Consider the following 15,986-nt stretch of genomic DNA (forward strand, 5'->3'; position numbering starts at 1 on the left):
AGCAATTATTAGAAAATGGAAGACATACAAGACCACTGATTATCTCCCTCGATCTGGGGCTCCACACAAGATCTCACCCCGTCGCGTCAAAATGATAAGAATGGTGAGCAAAAATCCCAGAACCACACGGGGGGACCTAGTGAATGACCTACAGAGAGCTGGGGCCACAGTAACAAAGGCTACTATCAGTAACACAATGCGCCGCCAGGGACTCAAATCCTGCACTGCCAGACGTGTCCCCCTGCTGAAGCCAGTACATGTCCAGGCCCGTCTGCGGTTCGTTAGAGAGCATTTGGATGATCCAGAAGTGGACTGGGAGAATGTGTTATGGTCAGATGAAACCAAAATAGAACTTTTGGGTAGAAACACAGGTTCTCGTGTTTGGAGGAGAAAGAATACTGAATTGCATCCGAAGAGCACCATACCCACTGTGAAGCATGGGGGTGGAAACATCATGCTTTGGGGCTGTTTTTCAGCAACGGGACCAGGATGACTGATCTGTGTAAAGGAAAGAATGAATGGGGACATGTATCGAGAGATTTTGAGTGAAAATTTGGAGGGAGTTGAAATTCCGTGTTGCCCAGCGATAGCCCCAAAACATCACTGCTCTAGAGGAGATCTGCATGGAGGAATGGGCCAAAATACCAGCAACAGTGTGTGAAAAGCCTGTGAAGAGTTACAGAAAACGTTTGGCCTCCGTTATTGCCAACAAAGGGTACATAACAAAGTATTGAGATGGACCAAATACTTAATTTTCCACCATGATTTGCAAATAAATTCTTTAAAAATCAAACAATGATTTTCTGTTTTTTCCCCCCACATTATGTCTCTCATGGTTGAGGTTTACTCATGTTGACAATTACAGGCCTCTCTAATATTTTCTAGTGGGAGAACTTGCACAATTAGTGGTTGACTAAATATTTACTTGCCCCACTGTATATTCATTTTCATTTCTTCTAGTATCATTCAAAGAAAAACACTGCTAATAGTGACCTTGTGTAAATGACCAAAATGAGACACTTTAAGCCTCGTAAAGCATTAACGGTCTAAAGCGGCAACTTAGGGGTGCCTGAAAGGGTTCGTTCAACTGTGAGCGTGATCACGTGACGGGAAAAGTGAAGCGTGTCCAATCGGAAATCCTAAATCGCGACGGCTCTCCGTGACCGAGATAAAACAAATACGAGGTCCTCGCGAGCCAAAGTGATTTGGGGACTAAAGTGTGAATCACGTCCGGAGTGTTTTGGGTAAAGCCCTCGTCCCCGCTTCGCTCCACCGTGGCAACGGGTGCGTGACGGCACCGCCGTCGGCGGCGGCACCGTGAATGCGCGGCGGCGCCCGACAGACACGTCCCATCTGCCCGAGACCTTTTCGTCGATTTGGAGCGGCCCCGGGGAGACAAGTCTTTGGAGAATGGCAAGCGTGTGGACACCCTGCGCCAGCCCGCTCCAACAAAGAGGCCCCACTTATGACTTTACTGTTATCTCACAATACAGCGGTACAACAATTATGAATGCACGGTTCTAATATGTTAAAAGATGTCTATTTATCCCATTGTACTCCATTTGACCATAATTACATTGAAGGTTTGTTCTCGGTTTCCGATAGGGATGTCCTGATCAAATACGGATTTGGTTCCAAGATGGGATCGTGGTGCTTTTCAGCCTCTGTAAATCAAACCACTTGGCGAATACAGTGGTACGGAAAAGTATCTGAACCTTTTGGAATTTCTCACGTCAAAAGTCATCTGATCTTTGTCAAAATCACACAGATGAAAAAACAGTGTCTGCTTTAAATAAAACCACCCAAACATTTATAGGTTTTCACATTTTAATGAAAATGTCATCTGATCTTTGTCAAAATCACACAGATGAAAAAAGCAGTGTCAGCTTTAACTAAAACCACCCAAACATTTATAGGTTTTCATATTTTAATGAGGATAGTATGCAAACAATGACAGAACAGGGAAAAATAAGTGAACCATCAACTTAATGTTTTGTGCCCCCCCTTCGGCAGCACTAACTTCAACCAGACGCTGGATCAGTCTGGCACATCGATCAGGACTAATCTTGATGCATTCCTCTAAAAAAAAAAAAACCCCAAAAAAACGCAGTAGTTCAGTCAGATTCCCGGGATGTCTGGCATGAATCGCTGTCCATGGGTCATGCCACAGCATCTCAATAGGGTTCATGTCTGGACTTTGACTTGGCCACTCCAGAACGTGCATTTTGTTATTCTTAAGTTGATTTACTTGTGTGTTTTGGATCATTGTCTTGTTGCAGCATTCATCCTCTTTTTAGCTTCTGACAGACAGCCTCGGGGTTTCCTGCAAAACTTTTGAATTCATTCTTCCATTAATGATTGCAAGTTGTCCAGGCCTTGAGGCAGCAAAACACCCCCAAATCATGATGCTCCCTCCACCATGCTTCACAGAGGGGACGAGGTGTTGATGTTGGTGAGCTGTTCCATTTTTCCTCCACACATGACGTTGTGTGTTACTCCCAAACAATTCAACTTTGGTTTCATCAGTCCACAAAATAACTTCTATGGAGTGTTCAAGTGCCCTTTTGCAAACATTAAACGAGCAACAATGTTTTTTTTTTTTTTTTTTTTTTTTTTCCCCAGACAGCAGTGGCTTCCTCTGTGGAGTCCTCCCATGAACACCATTCTTGGCCATAGTTTTACATATAGTTGATGTGTGCACAGAGATATTGGACTGTGTCAGTGATCTGACTGTCGATGGATGAACATCCAGACTTTTAGAGAGGGTTTTGTATCTTTTCCCAGCTTTATACAAATTGATGACAGGCCTTCAGACAGCTCCTTTGACCGAGCCATTACGCACATCAGACAATGCCTCTCATCAAGAAAATTATTAGCAGGTATGTGTTTTTATAGTGGGCTGAGCAGCTTGAAATCACTCATCAGTGATTGGGCACACACCTGACTTAAATTGTTTGGTAAAAATTGGTTTCAATTGCTCTTTAAGTCTCCTTAGGCAGAGGGTTCACTTACTTATTTTCCCCCTTGCTATCCTCATTAAAATATGAAAACCAATAAATGTTTGGGTGGTTTTAGTTAAAGCACTGTTTCTTTAGCTATGTGATTTTGACAAAGATAAGATCACATTTGATGGTGATTTTATGCAGAAATGTGAGAAATTCCAAAAGGTTCACATACTTTTTCGCACCACTGTATGTCCGCTGAATTAGACTACTGCTCTTTATTACTAATGGCAGTAACTAAGGCTGCAGCTATCGATTATTATAGCACTCGATTAAGTTATCAACTAGTTAGTTCAAATAATCGATTAATGGGATGAGGAACATTGAATGTGTCGCAGAATAAATTTTAGATGTAAAACTAAGGCCTGTTAAGACTGCACTTTCAGAAAAGCATTAAATGCCAATACAAAATGAAATTCCCGAGTGCTTCTACACACTATGCAGAATTGCAATTTTGTTTAAAAATAAATAAAAATACCTGAGCTTAGCCTCATATGGTATAAAAACATGAGAATTGAAGTACAACAAAAGAACAATTGGCTAATTTGCATTGCAAAAGTCCACTAGATTAAATGCTGTAAAATTCAAACCTTTTTTTCAACAAGGCTCCCAACAAATTGTTCAAACACATATTCCCACCAAAAACTGCTAAATATACCTCTGAACTAAATTACGAATGCATAAAAAACATTAGCTCAAACAAAAACTTACCTTACGTTGGCCTTAACATGGAGCAGCTGGATTCAGCCATATTATATGAGCTATGTCATATTTACAGTTGTCACTAGAGGGCAGTGTATCCACTCAAATCAATAAAACTAAATGGAAACACTTTTAAAACAAAACATTGCAACACCACCCTTCTGTGACTAAACAAACCCTTGAAGCAGCAAAAATTGATTTGAAGCTTTTGTCTAATCGAATTACTCGAGTTAATTGTTGCAGCACTAGTAGTAAGTGTAATTTGTAAGCAGAGCATCTCTACCAGCAGGTACCACTTTTATACAAAAAATAGGATTTGTCATTTACATGATTTTTTTACTGGTCTAAAAATGAGTATTGGATTGGCATTGGCAAAACATTACCTTGAAAAAATTGGATTGGAAGTCAAAAATTAGCTTGAGGACAAAGAAACCGACTTTGATAAAATACTTTGAAATATAATTTTTTGGGGGGGATGTTCATTTCAAATACTTTTCTACTCATGCATGTGTATGCCAACGATAATCCCGATGAGTACACAGAACCCCGACACGCCTCAAAAAGCCCGTTTTCTTCCCGTCAATGGAGAGGGTTCGGTTCGGACGTGTGCGGCAGAAGCGCAGAGTCTCCGCTGGGCAAAAACACTTTTCATACCCACTCAAGACTCACAACTAACAGTTACGTTTCTGGTGCCGATTCGACGTTTGCGCTCGCGCCATGCATGATCTTAACACAGGCGGCAGTTACACATTCTTATAACTCGATCCTCACCTGGTAGTAGTATCGCAGCACCCAGCACAGTCCCTCCACGTAGGAGCGAACCACCTTCTCCCTGAAGCTGTCGTCGGAGGCTTCCACGTCGAACTTGGTTTTGTAGTAGCGCTGCTTCCAGCCGTCTTCCCACAACCTGCCGACAGCTCGTCTTTAGGAAACGTCCCTTCCGACTCCTCGCGTCAAATTAAAGAACGCGCGTGAGCGGAATTGGAAATTGAAAACGGCGGAGGCCTCCCGCACGGGAGGCCCCGGCCCGGCCCCGCGCGGCCTGTAGGGAGCGCCGCCTCCCAGAGGGGAAGCCTCCATGAATACCAAACAGTTCCGGCGGATTTAGCGGATTTGTGAAGTGCGTCGCAGAGGAATTGACTGCTTTCCATCCATTTCATTTTGCAGGCGGTGTGAGATCATGTTCACTAGACCAAAATTTTCCACTAGAACAGAGTGTGTTCACTCACTGGCTGCTATCGTAGACATCCAATTTATTTTGACTGCCAATGTTGCAGTGAAATGTTCTCCTAGTCTGTAAGGTAGCCAAACAATTTTGAGATTGTGTGCGACATGCACGTGTAGCCATAAATGCCATATCGTGAGATGACCGTATTGTATAGCAAATGGCGGCGTATGGCGAGGAAGCCGACGCGCTTTGTATCTTGCGCGTGGCCAAAGTCAGACCGGCCGGCAGCCCAAACGGACGGGACACCTAGCTGAAAGGGGCCCTACCTGACGTGGTCTTCTGGCTCGGGCTCGTCGTCGCTGTCCGCTTTCCTCTTGACGCCTCGGTTGTTACCGTCGTCGCTGGGGCCGGCAAACTGCTCTCGCCACAAAGAAAGAGACATTGAACCGGGGCAAACCGTGCCGCTTTTACAAACGGTAAACGTCGGCTACGTTAACACTTTCAGGGGCAGCGGCCAATACAGTAAGACTTTAAACCAGGAGTGGCAAACTATTCCACAAAGGGCCACAGTGGGTGCGGGTTTTCGTCGCAACCTACCAAGAGGACACCTTTTCACCAATCTGGTGTCTTACAAGTGCAATCAGTTGATTGCAGTCAGGTGCTTCTCGTTTCCCCGTACCTCTCATTGGTTAAACTGCCCGTGCTGGATCAGTTATCAGTAACAAAGACCAGGACCCACCGCGGCCCTTGAGGACCGGTTTGCCCACCCCTGCTTTAAAGACTAGTAAGCAAGTGACTATTTTTGGCCATTAATATCAGCAATCATTATTATACATATTTTTTTTTTAAATAATCAATCATTATTGGATTTGTTTTTAAATAGTTTTTGACAGTGTAATTATACAATTATACTTCTGGCCAAAAGTATTGGCACCCCAGCAATTCAGTCAGATCATTGTCAATTTCACCCAGAAAATGATTGTAATTACAAATACTTTGGTAGTAATATCTTCATTCATTTTGCTTGCAATGAAAAAAAAAAAAACAAAAGCGCTGGGAAAAAAAATTAAATCATTTCACACAAAAATGGGCCGGACAAAAGTATTCTACTAATTGCAAAATCATACTTCTCTAATTTGTGTCATTAACAGCGCCTGTTACTTACCTGTGACACATAACAGGTGGTGGCAATCACTAAATCACACTTGCAGCCAGTTCAAATGGATTCAAGTTGACACAACCTCTGTCCTATGTCCTTGGGTGTACCACATTGAGCATGGAGAAAAGAAAGAAGACCAAAGCCCTGTCTGAGGACTTGAGAAGGAAAATTGTGAGCAAGTGTGGGCAATCTCAAGGCCACAAGTCCTTCTCCAAAGACGTGAATGTTCCTGTGTCTACCGTGTCATCAATAAGTGTAAAGCCCACGGCACTGTGGCTAACCCTCACAGAAAAGAAAAAAAGATTCCAAGGAAAGATTGATAAAAGAACGTCGACTAACATCCAAACAAGTTCAAGCTGTCCCGCCGTCCGAGGGTATAACTGTGCCCATTTTTGGAGTTTTGTGTAAAATGATTATGATTTTTTTTGGCATTCTCTTTGTGTTTTTTTCATTGCAAGCAAAATGTAATTGCAATCATTTTCTGGGAGAAATGGAGCATTATCCGACAGAATTGCAGGGGTGCCAATAGACCCTACTCACCTACGTCACAAAATGGGCGTGTCGCTGTTTCCGGCCGCCATATTGTACCTCTTTTTCAGACCTATTCTCATTGTTTTCTATTAGTCGAGCAAGTTATAGAGCAATTCATGGAAGCCCCGGTGTTATCTGACGCTGTAAACTCATTGGATCCGTTGCATAAAAGGCGTTACGTGGAAAAGCTTCAGTTTATCCATTCGCCAGATCCGTATTTGATGCCTAAATCGATGTTTTTCGACCCGCTGGCTTCGCCTGACATCTGATACCCACACAAAATCAGCCTATTCTCACGAAAGTTTGAAAAACTTTAAGAGCTTGGAGGCTTATAAATGCTACGTTGCTGGTTAGGTGAAACACGTCCTCGTACACGAAAATTCGGCAGGAATCTTGTGCTCGGAAGGTGAGTTACGAAATTTTCAATTGAAAATCTTTTGTTCTTGCTAACATCCACTGTCAAGTCTAATGTATTTCATGTCATTTGTCAATGGAGCTAGGGCTTTTAATGTTTATATGGTTTAGCGATAGCACTAACTACATACATACGTGTATGTTGTCGGCGATTAGCCTAGCAATGATCTTAATTGTGGTTGTCAGCCCGAAACCCTCTAAATATATATTAAATGCATCTTACCAGATATAAAATGACTACTACATAATCTGTGGTAGTCGTTTGGAGCCCAGTTGTCTCGTCGAATTGCAGCAGTCAATCGCGGCCTCCTCTTCGTGTCTCTCGGAATACGGTAAAAATTCAAGTCTCTCCGTCTATCTTCTCTGTTTTTGCAACCGACCGCCACACACGACTTCACCATTTTGAGTATTAATGTTGACGAGCAGTAAAACGTGCAATAATAGGAAGAATTTACGAAGCGCTAATGCATTTCTATGGCGAGTATGCGGACATCATGGCGCGGGGGCGTGGCTGTGACGTCACGTGAGTAGGGTCTATACTTTTGGCCAGCAGTGTATATACACATCGTAATTCAACAGTAACTCACGTTGCCTCCGCCGCCGTTCCTCATCATGGCCTTCAGAGACTGAGCGGCATCCTGAAGGAGAAAATTTCAAATATTTAGCCTTTTTAAATCCGCGGCCGCCATCCACGGCGATTTTGTCGGACCCACCCTGTTGGACTGCATCCTCATGTCGTAGGCTTGGTGGCGAGCGTTTTCCACGGCGCCCGGGGCGTGTCCTCTCCCCAGCGCGTGAGGTGCAAAATGGCCGCCGGTAATGAAGGCGGGGCCTTGTTGCTCCCGCTGAGTTCAATTATTAAAAAAAAAAAAAAAAAAAAAAAAAAAAAAAAAAAAAACTGAAATCCTTCATCATCGTCGTCGTCACACCGGCTTTTGACTCACCTTCATCCTTTGACGTTTCTCTTTCATTCTTCTCTTGAAGCTCTCCTAAGGGAGAAAGAAATGCTGTTTAAACTGGGCTCGGCGCCTCAATGAGATTTGACGTGCGAGACTTGCGTCGTCGTCTTTGCGTTTCTTGAAGATGTTGTCCTCGGCCACGCCCACTGCCTGCATAATCATCTCCACGCGCTCCAAGTTGACGTAGCCGTTTTCCGTCAGGTAGCCCTGCGAACGAGCCGCCGTCAGTCGGCGGGGCGGTGACGGCGGCCAGGAGTGAGCATACTTACCCCGGTTTTGTGCACCACGTCTTTGTAGATTTTCACCAGTCGATCGATCGCCCCCTCTCTGAAAGGAGCATGGGAAAAACAATGTCATCTTCATTAAAAACATATATATTTATATATATCAAAAAGAAACAAAAAAAAGTAATAAAAATACTCATTTTAAATTGAAAAGGTTACTTTCTTTATACAATATATTTGAAGCGCATTTTATACTTTTATTCCAAAGACAAAAAGAACATCTACTTTGACTATCGAAAACAACGATTTATATGAGCCGACTCGCGCGAAAGGTTGACCTGATTTCCAAAGACGGCAGGTGAGGGAGGAAATCGTTCCCGACGAAGAAACACATGAAGACCCAGTCGTCGACGCTCCTCTCAAAGTTAAAGGGAAAGGGCAGACTGGCCATGGTCAGCTCCCGAGCCAGATACTAAAGGGCGCGCGGACACGCGTGAGCCGGACGCGACCCGCCGACCGATCCAGCGGAGACGGAGGCCGACGCTACCTCTCTGAGCACGCAGAGTCTGATGAAGATGAACTCCTGCTCGGACACGGGGAGGCTGTCTGCAAATTCATCGTGCTGGAAGACAGACAAATCCAAAGCAGAGTTGAACAAGGCCAATCATTCAGTCAAGTTTTTGACTGAAATTTTTTTGTTAGGCATAGGGAGTTTATTCTTCCCCAAATAGCGCAAACATGCAGCAGGGCCAAGGGCAAAAGTAGTATGGATTTTGACATGCGGCACTTTTTTTTTTTTTTTGCTATATGGCAAAATGGATTTTGGTTTGTCGCATTTTTTTGGGGGGGAGGGGGGTTATGTGGCATTTTATGGGGGTAGATGGCAGTTTTGAAGGCCATGCACGTCCATGCCGTTGACAGCTATGCACGTCCAAATTTTCCATTCAGTTTTAATGGCAGAAAAAAATGTAGCTGTGATTTTGACCATATACTTTACATTAGAGCGCATTGACATTTAGCTGACACCCAAGTCAGGCTATGCCATTGACGGCTATGCACGTCCAAATTTTCCATTCATATTAAATGGCAGAAAAACATGTGTGGCTGTGATTTTTGACCATACACTTAGCATATAGCGCACTGACATTCAACTGGCAACCAAGTCAGGCTATGTCATTGCTAAGCATGTCCAAATTTTCTAAAATCCATTTTGCCACATGACAAAAAAAAAAGACACATGGCAAATACCATGTTTGGTTCTCGTTGTCTCTCCAAACATGAGCTGCCTTTGCAATAAACAGGAGCCATCAAAAAAAAAGAATACATTTTTATGTTTATTTGTTAAATGTTTATTTTGCCAATTATAAAAAGAAAAAAAGAATTTTACATTTTATTGGGCCAATTTTTAATTCAATATTTATAACTAATGTATTGCCTTATTAGCTGCCATTGAAGGCAACAGATGTCCAAGTCATTTGCAGTCAGTGCATAGGCCTTATAATGTATTGACGGGAATCACAGAGCTTTTTTGTTGAAAATTCTTGTGAATAAATGCTTAAATCCCCAAATTCTTGATAGATTTGGACATAAAACAGTCTTGATTCTTGGTTAAAAGCAAAAAAAACATGCAGTTAGCATTAGTCAAAGTACAATGCTAGTCTGTTAGTGAATATAGCTAGCGACCGCCTTATGCGAAGAGCTTTTCCGGTGAAAATTCTTGTAAATAAATGCGTAAATCCCCTAATTCTTTATAGATATAGATGTAAAACAGTGTCAATTCTTAGTTACAAGCAAAAAATAAATAAATCAAAAAAATTTAAAAAAAAGCGCAGTTAGCATTTATTTTACGTAAATATAGCAAACTATGGTGCCAATGCAGTACCGGCTAATTTCTCCCATTGATTTTTTTTTTCACATTTCAAAATGTATGCATGGTATGAAAAATATAATAATGACCTTGAATCCTCGAACAAATTACTCGAGACAATCCTTCCTGTTTGTACGCGGTACAGCTTTCGTACTTTTTTTTACTGAAATCTGGCGTTGGATCGCTGGGTGCGTGTTTATGAATAGCTCTTCTTGATGTGGGTGGCCCCCTACTTGAAGGCGAGGCGCAGTGCATAAGCGATCTGACCTGTCAATATCATTATGAAGTCTCCGCTTTGTGTTAAAATGAATACATTTAAAAAAAAAAAAATCAAATTTGAAATATAAATAAAAAGAATATAGACATACGTATATAGACACATTTCTTATTTGCCGTCAACGCGCGGATCCGAAATCTGACCTGTCCTCGCTTATCTCGGGCGACGCCCTCGCACTCTTTCATTTCGTGGCCCGTTTGTCCGCAGAGCGCGCAGGGGCGGGGCTTGTTGGGTTTGAACTCCTCTCGTATGATGGTGAAGTTGGGCTCGTGCGTGGCCAAGCCCAGCATGATCAGATCCGCTGACGGGAGACAAAGCACGACGGTTTCACGGCGCTGTCGGTAATCGGGCGGGATCGCTTCGGATTTCGGGACTGACCGTCCGCTCCGCACAAGCAGTGATGCGTGTTGGGGTCGTGGTTGGGCTGAGCTGCGGACGGAAGGGACGGATGACATTTTAAAAGACCGTGAAGGAACTGACGCCATTTTCTGATGTGTTGAAGACAGTTGAGCAGTCTCTTTTTAGGGTCATTTTTAACCGTTGAATGGCCGCCACAAATGACTATTTTGACAGTCAATTCATTGGTGAGTCTAATATTTCATTTAGACGAATTCAAAAGAGAATTTGTCCAATTTTTAGGTCAATAAAAAATGTCTAAACAATTTCTCCACTATCAAAATACTCCTCAATTCTTTTGGTGATCAATTCATTGTCAATGAGCCCATTTATTATGACGGCCCTACGCTCGAATACAGTCGAGGCGTATTGTCCAGAAAAAAATACAGATTTTGCTCTCGAGCAAATTTAAATCCATCCGACAATGGTGCATATTTTTGCAGATTGATTGACTTTTATATAAAACACGTTTGAATACGAGCGAAACCTCTCTGTCTCCTGATGTAGTCCATGATCTTGTGCTCGCCTTCGCCCGGGACGCTGGCGTCTGAAAGGAAGACCTAAAGTACAAGAAAAATATGGCCATAAATGGACTCGACGTACACTCGACCATCAAACGTAGCTCTGTACCGTAATATTTCTCCAGCCCGGGTCGTTACTAAGTCTATCGGCGACGTAGTAGCGAAGACAATGCGCCAGATTGTCCATGAACTCCGTGCCCTGCGACAGAAGCGTGTCATGTTAATGGCGGTGATACACGTGCCATTTCTTTTCAAAAACACTTACTGGTCATGACTGGTACCATTCATTCGGATAGAATAACATACAAACCGTCAAGCTAAATGTTGAAAACAACTGGAGTTACGAAAGAAGATCGTGAGTATTGTTGAATGGTCTCCTGGGAGTGGTGAGGGTTTGGAATCCAACTTCGTCGTCTTTATTTTGTTTAATTTCTGTGTTGCACTTTAAGGTGCACATTTTTTTCTTTTTTTACTACTTGCGACCAGTGTTGTTAATTTTACTTTAAAAAAGTAATTAATTACAGTTACAAATTACTTCTCCCAAAAAGTAATTGCGTTAGTAACTCAGTTACCTGAATTTAAGAGTAATTAGTTACTTGGCAAAGTAACTAGTGATAATTTTCATGGGTTTTTTTTCTCACAAAAAAAAAAAAAAAAAAAAGTCACACAATGTGAAGTTTAAAGGGTTTTTGGGACAATTGGCCCTAGCCCAATTCTTTACTTAACTAGACACAAGGGTATTGCGATAACTAGATAGTAACCTTTGCTATGTGTAGAAGTCATTTAAAGTTGTGAATCAACCGTTAAAGTTGTTAAAATTGCTCCCGCTATTGCATTAGTTCCCTTCTGTCTACTTTCAACATGTGTAAGTTTTAAAACTGCTTCATCATTTAAAGATAGATTTAAGTCAAGATTTTGCTGATTTAGGACCATTTTAGATTAAAAAAAAAAAGTAGGTTTGCTAGGAAGGATCTCTACAACAGAGCCTTCCTGAGAGGTCTACTGCTTTAAGATGGCGGCTGTTTACTAACGCATGTAGTTCTTAAAACATGTTGCCAATGCAGCCGTGTCTGTCTTTAGCATCTAGTTCTATTATATGTGATATCTACCGTATCATGTGGGCGTAGTTTGTAGGCTACAGTCAGGTATTATTGGAGCCACCTAGCATCGCATTTGCAACGGCGTCTTCCCCACTCCTGCTCTGCTCTCTCGTCTCCGTGAGTCCGTCTGTCTGACTTTTTTATTTAACCAACTTAGTAACGCATAGTAACGCACGCCTTTCCCGCCTCAGTAACGGTAACGGCGTTGCCAAGCTGAGAAAAGTAATTAATTAGATTACTCACTACTGAAAAAAATAACGCCGTTATATTGTAACGCCGTTATTAACAACACTGCTTGCGACCACTACTACCTCTGGCCTAAAGCTTAAGTGCTGCCTGTGTAAACCTCGTGCACGGCGCGCATGTTTGTCACCAATTGAATCAGCAACGGAAACGTAAAAACGGCAAATGTGATTGTTTACTGTTAGTGGCAAGTCTTAAATCTGTCAGAGGTTTTTGCAAAGCGAAGGCACACGTGAGCGTGTTAGAACCAAACACTCTTTATTGGAAGGAAGAAAAAGGGCTTTTTGGGCCATGTCGAGGTTCTGTGTACTCATCAGGATCAGCACTGGTGGAGGGAGTGGAATATGATTTGAAATGAAAACACTAAATTCCCTATACTAGCCTTAAATCTGAAATGTCAAAACTATGTATAATCCAACATTAAACTCAAATTGGAAAAAAACACTTACTGGTGTGATGCAGTTGCTATCAAACCTCTCTTTAATCTCCTCAGGTGGCAAGTAACCTCCTGTGGAGGGAATTCACATGAGACGTTAGCCACGGTGCGTTAGCCGCGGCCCCTTCGCGCGCCGACACAGACCTCTTTGGATAACCTCCTCCCGAATGCGAGTCTTCTCATCAGCGAGCTCCGCGCCTTCTTTGGAGGCGCGAAAGCGGCGAGAGCGCTGCTGGTTCATTTTGGCGCGCGGAGCCTGTCGGGATTTAGATGACAGATGAGATCCTCCTTCTACTTTTGAGAGTCAGGAGTTACTCACCACACCGTCGATGGCCATGTACAAAACTCTCCTGGGTCGCACGATGTTGAAGAGACGGTCGATGTACTCGAAGATGGCCACCATCATCTCGTCCTCGTTCTTGGGCGCCGGTCTGGGGACGCGCAAGTTTGGAGGTCAAACCATAGACAATTGATGATCGAGGTGAACGACGGCTGCCGTTGACGGCGACGGACCTCCGACGGGTTGGACGACCGTCGTCGTCAATGGCATTTTTAGAGTTAGTAGTAATGATTGTCTTGTTTTTAATTGTGTTTTAATTATTTTTTTCTTTTAAATAGAAAAATATGATTGCAATTTTGCACTATATGTTGACCAGTCTGTTTTTAGTTCGCTTTATATTATTATACATAAAAATTTTCCAAAGAAAACTTTGTTTTGTAAATAAATCATTTACAATATATATATATTTTGATTTTGACAAACAGAAATCTTTTTTTTTTTTTTTTTACTTTTTTAACTAAATAGAGGAAAAATCATCCATCCATTATCTACCGCCGAATTTCCATGCAAGTTGGAATGAACCCTTTAAGTAACCGAAGACACTGTGAGGTACAACAAGGTTCTGTTTACGCGACTAAAAAAAACTAAAGACAAAATGACGGACGAGACGCCGGTGTCGTAAAGTCGAAATCACGTAAATCGGGTACGTCGTCACCCGGGGATTACCTGTACTCTATTCACACTAGTCCAACTTTTCTCTGCGCATCACTTTTGCTGCTGGTGCATATTTTCAGTCCAGAGCAATAGAACATAAAATAACAGATGAGTGGACAAATGGCAAAAATAATCAGTGATTAAATGACTAGGTAAAGAATTTTTGGTGGCAGACCTACTGCACATCTGGAATAGAAAATCTGTTTGTTCGTACTTGTCCTCCGGATGTGTACAAGGGTGAATGATGCCGTTCATGTCCAAGTACAGATTGTCAAACTCCACCTCGTTGGGGTTTGGCTTGGTGGTGTCCACGGGGATTCGAACTCCATTGCATTCTCTACCCTGTAACGTAAAAACACAGGTGAAATGTCAAAACACAAGCGGTATCGCATTACATCATGATTCAATATTTTTAAAATATCTGTTCCATTGGTTTTAAGTTGACTCAATGCCAGCCATTGACAACGATGGATGGTTATCTTTCAGCGCCATTGACTGCCTAAGACGTCCGATCCCTTTTGAGTGAGAGGGGCGAATGGATGTCCGCTAAATGAACTGGACGTCTAGTGCCGACAACGGCAGCTAATGCTCAACGAGTGCCCTTCACAGGCTTGATCGTTCCATTCGGGATCGGAAAATGCGAAATGTGAGTTTTTCTGGAGTGACAGCAAAACGCTAACGTGACATTGAACGTCGCGGTTGCTCTTTTCTTTTTTCAAAGGATAAACTTTGTTTGACAAACTAATAGTAAACTTGGGCAGGTTGGAGCACTGGCGGCAAAATTGAAAGTACATTATGTCCTGAACGCGAGGAATGGCGCCCACTTTCGTTTTCAAGGAAAACCGAATCCAAACGACAATATTCAAGTGAGTAGTAGTTGCCAAAACATTATATACAAGTCGTCACAGAGAGTGCAATAAGCACGCGTGAGTGCGTGTTTTGCAGTGGGAGATGCTAACATGCTAAGCGCTTACCTTCTCTTCCACGCAATGTACAATAATGGAAGGGTATTTGCGGCTGAGCCAACGGAAAAAAGCCGGGACTCCCATATCGGGTAAACGATTTTACCGTTGTGCATGCGATAAAAACGCAAAAAAAAAAAAAAAAAAACGCCGCGCAAATTCCCTTAAAACGTCAGGTAAAACGCCAACTCTCTCAATAATAGACAGTGTTGAACTTCGTAAGCTAGCGGCTACATGCTGTTCGGGAATTGGATACTTTTTCCGGGTCATCTGGAGGGGAGCCTCGCCGGGGCGCCACAGCGATATTAGCGGCCAAATACGATACTACACGAGTTCTACATGGGCTGTGCTTTAGGGTAGGTATGCTAGTGACGTTTTCTTTATAAAAAAGATGAACTGCTACCTAAGATCACATTAATTTAAATTCGGTTGATAATACCACCTCAGTTTTGTATAATTTCTCTATAATTGAAATAGTCCCAAGAAATGCACAAACAGCAGCTTAAAGTGAGAAATAATGAATATATTCTTCTGTTCAATAGCGCTCCTAGCTGGTGTTTTTCTTTTACTACAATGTAGACAATTAAAACGGTTGGCTGTTGTATATTTTTGAAATGTCTTGCTGCCATCTAGCGAAGGAGCTTTAAACTGCACTACAATCGTGTTCCTATCTCAACAAGAAAAACGGTTCAGGTATCTCAAGGCATCAAAATTGTGACTGGATGAGGTTTGGCTTAAACTCACTGGCTGCCATTGACAGCGATGGACGTTGTATTTATCTGGCTTGTGAGTGCTGGCGGTGATTTTTTTTTTTTAAAGCTTCAAAAATGAATTAGCAAGAGAATATAAACTTTTTATAATTTTTTTGGTCACTCAACTTATTAAAATACATACCAAAACAGAATATTTATTTATTTATTTATTTATTCCATTTATTTTCTGTGTGTGTTTTTTTAATTAAAACATGTGCGTAGGGGTGAATTAATGATCAAATAAAAAATAATGGAACCTTTTTATTTTGAGGCAGAAAA

At 42.2% G+C, this 15,986-nt stretch overlaps 1 protein-coding gene across 1 annotated transcript in view; it reads right to left on the reverse strand.

Moving 5' to 3' along the window:
• The window catches only part of xrn2 (5'-3' exoribonuclease 2), a 28,986-nt gene extending 13,806 nt beyond the window's left edge, over positions 1-15,180 (reverse strand). The window contains exons 1-18 of the mRNA XM_057823219.1: positions 14,968-15,180; positions 14,208-14,335; positions 13,319-13,430; positions 13,144-13,255; positions 13,013-13,071; positions 11,330-11,419; positions 11,187-11,259; positions 10,682-10,732; positions 10,447-10,604; positions 8,707-8,781; positions 8,498-8,631; positions 8,205-8,262; positions 8,035-8,142; positions 7,921-7,965; positions 7,690-7,821; positions 7,564-7,614; positions 5,199-5,287; positions 4,476-4,611 (exon numbers count right to left, since the gene is read on the reverse strand). Coding sequence (XP_057679202.1) covers positions 4,476-4,611; positions 5,199-5,287; positions 7,564-7,614; positions 7,690-7,821; positions 7,921-7,965; positions 8,035-8,142; positions 8,205-8,262; positions 8,498-8,631; positions 8,707-8,781; positions 10,447-10,604; positions 10,682-10,732; positions 11,187-11,259; positions 11,330-11,419; positions 13,013-13,071; positions 13,144-13,255; positions 13,319-13,430; positions 14,208-14,335; positions 14,968-15,042 — 1,686 coding nt within the window. The 5' untranslated portion in view covers positions 15,043-15,180. The remainder of the gene's footprint in view (positions 1-4,475; positions 4,612-5,198; positions 5,288-7,563; positions 7,615-7,689; positions 7,822-7,920; positions 7,966-8,034; positions 8,143-8,204; positions 8,263-8,497; positions 8,632-8,706; positions 8,782-10,446; positions 10,605-10,681; positions 10,733-11,186; positions 11,260-11,329; positions 11,420-13,012; positions 13,072-13,143; positions 13,256-13,318; positions 13,431-14,207; positions 14,336-14,967) is intronic.
• Between the last annotated feature and the right edge of the window lie 806 nt (positions 15,181-15,986).

Source organism: Corythoichthys intestinalis, chromosome 19 (genome assembly GCF_030265065.1).
Source record: "Corythoichthys intestinalis isolate RoL2023-P3 chromosome 19, ASM3026506v1, whole genome shotgun sequence".
Classification (NCBI taxonomy): Eukaryota; Metazoa; Chordata; class Actinopteri; order Syngnathiformes; family Syngnathidae; genus Corythoichthys; species Corythoichthys intestinalis.